At 31.7% G+C, this 6,281-nt stretch overlaps 1 protein-coding gene across 1 annotated transcript; it reads right to left on the minus strand.

Moving 5' to 3' along the window:
- Positions 1-5,324: 5,324 nt before the first annotated feature.
- Positions 5,325-6,281, minus strand: LOC140770613 (uncharacterized). The gene is made up of 4 exons (XM_073111867.1): positions 6,095-6,281; positions 5,899-5,963; positions 5,755-5,799; positions 5,325-5,474 (listed from the first exon to the last, which is right to left on the minus strand). Exons 1-4 carry the CDS (start codon positions 6,279-6,281, stop codon positions 5,325-5,327), a joined length of 447 nt encoding a protein of 148 aa, XP_072967968.1.

The following is a 6,281-nucleotide window of genomic DNA, read 5'->3' on the forward strand; positions in this document are numbered from 1 at the left end:
CTATGGGACCTTTTTTTTTTGGTTGACCTGCCAAAAATAAATTATTATAGATAGTAAGTTTTCGAGGTAACTATTTTGATAAATAGGTTTATGAGGAGACCTAGTTTGATTAAAAACTCGACAAAATTCAAGAAAAATTATATCTAGACTCTTCGAAGTAATGTTTATTTTCACGTAAAAACATCATTATCTTTTTTAAGCACATGAACCCTTTTGACAATGAAAAACCCTTGAATTCAAAGGTTTGTGAAAATTAGGCTGACCACTTAGCACAATAACGTATTTGAGATTTGGTGTGAACCAACCTTATACTAATATCTGATCAAGTGCATCCAACAGCTTTGATTAAAACCGCTCAAATCCTACAACTCGTTGCATTTCATTTTTAGCATAGACCAATCAGCATATATCGGCCCAAACTGAATCTCACACTTTAGAAAAATGAGTTTGAGCATGATTTTAGATAGGGATGTGGTTTGGATCGAGTAGTTACTCCAAACAAGTACTTGCTAGCGATTAATATGTTTGAGTTAGTACAAACAAACTAATGCATTAATCGTGCATATCTGATGATCACATATGCACGCAAACTCAGAGGAGACCATACTGAGGTCCCACCAAGATAATCTCCTCTACGTTTAATCTTCCGAAGGTGAAATGCTCTTAAAATTTGCATTAATAAGTGTATATATGAGTAATATTTGGTGCATTATTATGACTTCCCTATATTTTTAGACTATACAAAAGCTTAAATACCTACCATGAATGTGTATGAGAATTTAATCTCTAATTATAAAAATTTATACATACAAATCTTATATTTTTTAGTTTTGTAAACTAGGATTGGATAATTTGACAACATTCTATCTCTAAAACAAGTTCAGGATGATGGTAGAGCTAAATTACAAACTCAATTAATAATGTATAGCTAAGTTTGGAACTTGTATACCTAATTATATTATTTGGTGTGCATTATTAAAGTTAACAAACACAAATAAATGAGCCAAATACCTTCTTTTTCTAGAAGTTTTGCGAGTAAAATATTTATCAACGAATTTTGTCTTGCATAAAAGAATATATTTTTCCATTGTAATATGATATTAGATAAAATATTAGAGAGCTTTTAAATCAATTTCAATAATTTATGCAAGGAAAAAATATATATATTTTTAATATAAGTTGGGTTTTAATCATGGTTATTTAGGTTTAGCTAATGGGATGATATTTTTAAAAGAGCGTGTTGATTTATGTTTGGTGAAAATAGTTGCAAATTAGAACAAAATAATAGCCCAAATTAATCTTTACATCTAGATCTCTAAATTGTTTGGTCATTTTCATATAGACTCTTTTATTTATTTTTATACTTCGACTCTTTTAACTATCTAATATCTCTCATCTTTCTCGTAGTGTAACAAAAAAAATATATCAAATAACTATGTTATCATCAACATTTCTCTCTATCTTATTTTTCTAAAACCAGAATGTCTAAAGTTAATCACATAAATTTTTAATAAAAAAATTAAATAATTAATACATTGAATGATTAAAGGATTCAATGAGCCACAAAAAATAAACAAGAGGGCCAGATATAAAAATGGACAATAATTAAAAGGGTTTAAGTATAATTATCCCCTTTATTTTTTCTTAAGACTAAGTTGTCATCACAAAAATTATAGCAGAGAACCAAACCACTGTTATGTTAACAAAAGGATGTTGGCTAAGAGGCATTATTGCTTTAATTATGGGTGCCAATCAATAAGATTGCACTCTACTTTGTGCCCTCTCAGATAGGATGGCATGGAATTCCTCAATGATCAATCAAGTAGGCCATATGAAGCTTTCAACTCCAATTATAAGAGTTAAAAAAAGGCAAGGAATAAATCTTTTTGGAGCACTGCTATGGCCTATGGGTATTCCACCTTGATGGTGGAGCTAAGATCATTCTTTCTTAGTTACTGCACATAGTGCTTTTGGGTATCCATAGTGGTCTGATGTGTGTGATTGATGATGCTGCAACGCAGTAATAATGTATTAGAACAAACTTGCACATATTAGCTTATACCGAATATATATTCGCTAGGGCATTATTTGGTTTGAGACTAAGCTTCAAGCTCGATTAGTTAGTTTCATTTCTTAGTCTTGATATTTTAGAGTGTAAACTTGATTAGATATAAAAAAAATAAAAAGATGTCTGGGTACTGAACCAATTTAAGAGTTTCTGAACCAGTTCAGAGAGTTTATAAACTCAAAATAAACGAAGTCTAGAGTTATACCGATCTGCGACAAAAACCATGGGTTTGATTCTTATGTTGTAAGAGATTCACACAAACACTCGTGTGTGTGTGTGTGTGTGTGTGTGTGTAATTTGGGTTATGACCGCCTCTATAAGGATTGACTTGGTTGACCAACCTATGTATCAAACAACATTAGCTCTTTTATCCAATATATATATATATATATATATATATGATTAATTGGCAGCCCTTGATTAGTTGTAAGCTGAGTCAGGATCCAGATGTAGTAATGTGGATCTGAGTCAGCAAGGGATAATGCCACATGGGTACCCTTGTACTCATCTATCCAAGATTAGTTGTGATTAGCTTAGCATAATAACAATTAATAAGTACATTGTCAAGTAGTAGGATAAGTTGAGGAACAGATCATAAGGGAATCAATGTGATTATCTCAAGTACTTTTCCTTTAATCTATCAATCTAAATTAGTGTAATCCATTAGTAAATTTATCCATCTGCAAACTAAGGACCATAATATCTCATTATAAACAAGGGACCAATGCATATATTTCTATGGGAAAATTCTTAAAAGTTTCTTAGTTAAAATAAAACTCATAATTCTTCAGGTTAATTTTCACAATTTTAAGTAAGATCTTAATAATTTAACAGAGAAAAATACATTAATACTCTTAACTGAAATTATGCATGTAAATAATAATAAGGGTTTAAAGGAAGATATACATGCAAATATCAATTTTAGAACAGTATACATGCACACAAGAGAAGCCCAATGAACAAGCTAATTGATCAAACAAAATGTAAGAGAAAAGCATCAGTGATTCTTTCTAAGCAGGTAGAAGATATAAAAAAAAGTTAGAAATGATTAAATGCAGACTATTCATTTCATACTATTACAAGAAAAGTAGTGTTCAGATAAACTGAGATTAGTGCTACTCTAATGAAGATTATTTCTCTAAGCTGCATCAGTAAATCTTAAATAAAACTCCAGGATGTGTGCATGCTGATGATCACTCACAACTCCAGGCATTGTCTAAGACCCAGATACCTCCTCCTTGCACACAGGGCATGTCTGATGAGAAAAAAGATTCAGAACAAGAGTTAATAAGCTCTCATCTGCTAAGAAATGGCTGTAAATATTTGCAGGAAAATATAATTAAACATATGTGGTTAGACCAAAATTTAGAGTATCTTCCTTCTTGAATTTTCAATTCTGTCATTTAAACGACAATATTCTTGGATTCATTGATCTTGTGAGATTCAGTGTTTGGATGCGATTTTGGTGTTTGAAAGGCTTGGCTTAATTCTATTTTATAAAATTCCAGTGTTTTAGTTTGTTTTAGAGGCTTAATTTTGGTTCTGTAATTAAGTTAACCTACTGGTAGGGATAAATTATAATAACTATCTATCAAACAGTTGAGTGTGGTTTGAAATAGACACATTTAAAGATAGTCATGATATTGAAAGAGTGCAGAAGGTAACTTATGATTTTATTATCCTTTAATTAGTTGGGGGTCAAGATTTTGCATTAAAGCCACTGCATAATTAGTATGTTCGTTAGCATAATTGATTAACTTTTCATCTTTTCTGTATCTTTATTTAGCCATTAACAGTGAAATTTACCAAGGTTCAGTGTTCTTGTGCCGTATAGTTAAGTTCATTGCATCAATTCTCCACGCAAATTTAAATTGTTTGCTGTCTTATCTTCATAACCATTCTAATGGTGTCAAATCCAAAGATCAATTGATTTTAAAAGTTCTAGATTTTGGCAATTTAATTTAGATTCCTTTGATAGTGTTCATAAGTGTATCTAAACTACAAGATGTTTCCCATTCTTTTCTTCTTGTAGTAATCATACTAGTAAGAGAAATGAACTTCACCTTTTGGATCTTCAACCAAGTAGTTATACAATCTTTGTGGAAGTAATGCTGGCATGGCAAAGTTATCAACTTTTCTTGGTTCTTGTAATCTGCTTGGCAAATCACACAACTGCATTTAGGAAAAGATCCATTATTACTAGGAAGAATATATATTTTCATTACTTGAAACAAAAAACAACCTAGGAATCAGTTCTAGGTTATCAGATGCTCTTTATTTTGATTAGGTTTGATAGCTAACTAAAAATATATATAACACTTCTAAGTCGCTTGCATATCAAGCTGACATGCTTCTGTTTTTCTAAAACAGAAAGGGTGGAACAACATGTCAAATTTTAAGTGGATAGTATGCAAATAGGAGAATCATTCATAGTTTTCACTTTTGCAAATCATGAAAATCTCATCATCAGAAGAACTTATCTCTTAATGCTCTCAAGCAATCATCGGTTACCAATAGGTAACAGATGATCAAGGTATGCAAGCAAGGTGAAAAGTTTTTAGGGAGAAAACTAGAAACCATGAAAGAGCCAAACAATTCTTCAAGAATCAAATGTTACTTTTAAGAATGTCATTCCTAATATATGCCGAAATGCCTTGAATGTTGAATGAAAGAATGATTAGAATAAAAAAAATGCTCAAGTAGGATAGTGTGATCGGCTTTTCTACAAAGAAATAGGCAGTTCAGATGAGTTCTTTCAGTATCATTCTTGCTTCGTCGTTGCTGACTAAAACTGATATCTAAAAACCGGTAGATGAAGAGGCATTTAAATATCATTCTGTAAATAAGTTTGGACAAACGTCCTGGTTTCATTTCTTACAGTTTGAAATGGATAGAAAGGATAATACTTAGCTGAATGCTGGTGTAGTGATGGAGATTGGAATTTGACAATAGAAATTATCGAAGTTAGCTGACTTCCATTTAATGATGCTGATTGATATTTCAGAAGAACAATGCAGCTTACTTGAACTATAGAAATGCTGATAAAATACAATATGGAAACATCAGCTTCTACCAAGCTCTGCCCTAAACCGTGAAGTATTAACAAGTGGATGTCATAAAACATTCACAAAATCAATTAAGACAACGGCAATTACTATTATATGATTGAATTTTAGAAGACATATATAAAATTTGCTGTATCTAAAGACAGAAATATCTCTATCTAATTTTCTGTTTAAAAATAAAAGCATGAAAACTAGAGGGACAGAATCGAGACATACTTCGTATGATCCCTCTTTTTTGAAAAGAAACCAGATTTGTACTTTGATGATGGTAGAGTGGAGATAACCTCATCAGATAATCCTCTGCTTTCATTACCGACATTTTCCTCTAATGACTGCAATTCCTGCATTATAGGAAGATAGTTAAGCTAAGAAATATGGTATAGGAATATTAACACAAAAGATACGATATATAAATTCTATGGAATTAGACATATAATTGGCACATAGAATACAACTAATCAATGCCTAAGAATCCTTTGCCTATATTTAAGATATATTAAAAGATTCTGCGACATAAATAAAAAATATTTCTCATTATTTAAGGTAGATTTAGAATGATCAAGACATAATCTTGCAGTATTCTTTAGAAGAAGGCTGAAATGCTATCTTTGAATTATGCACCTCATATGTCATATTGTCTGGATCAACCTGATCTTGCCTTGTGACCTACATTGCAAAGTCCCAGAAGCCTTGAGTTCAGATGTGCAGAACAATTGTGGCAGCAGAGAAGCTAGTAGGAATACACTGGAAAATAGCATCTTTTACCTCTTCTTCATAGTCATGAGTAGCGTCTTCGCCGGTCATTGAGGAAGAACCCATGTATGCCATATCTAAATTTGAAGTTAAACCATTCGAAAGTATGATATCAGCAATGCAAGTAAAAGGAGTGGCCAGATTATGTTCTTCTTTGTACTTCTACTTCCAATTTTACACAGAGGAAAAGAATGTTCTTTGGCAATACCAGTAAATTCATGGGAAGATGAATCAATAAGTAAATTCTCCAACTCTTGCAATTCCTCAGCTAAAATTTCATCATATGCTATTTGTTCCTTGACGTCGATAACTCCTGTCATATTACCGCCATCGTTGCCATATTCATGGCCATAATCATCTCTGAAAATGTCAAGCCAATCCCAACCTTCTGCCAT

This window comes from Typha angustifolia, chromosome 11 (genome assembly GCF_048772165.1).
Source record: "Typha angustifolia cultivar Huaian chromosome 11, ASM4877216v1, whole genome shotgun sequence".
Classification (NCBI taxonomy): domain Eukaryota; kingdom Viridiplantae; phylum Streptophyta; class Magnoliopsida; order Poales; family Typhaceae; genus Typha; species Typha angustifolia.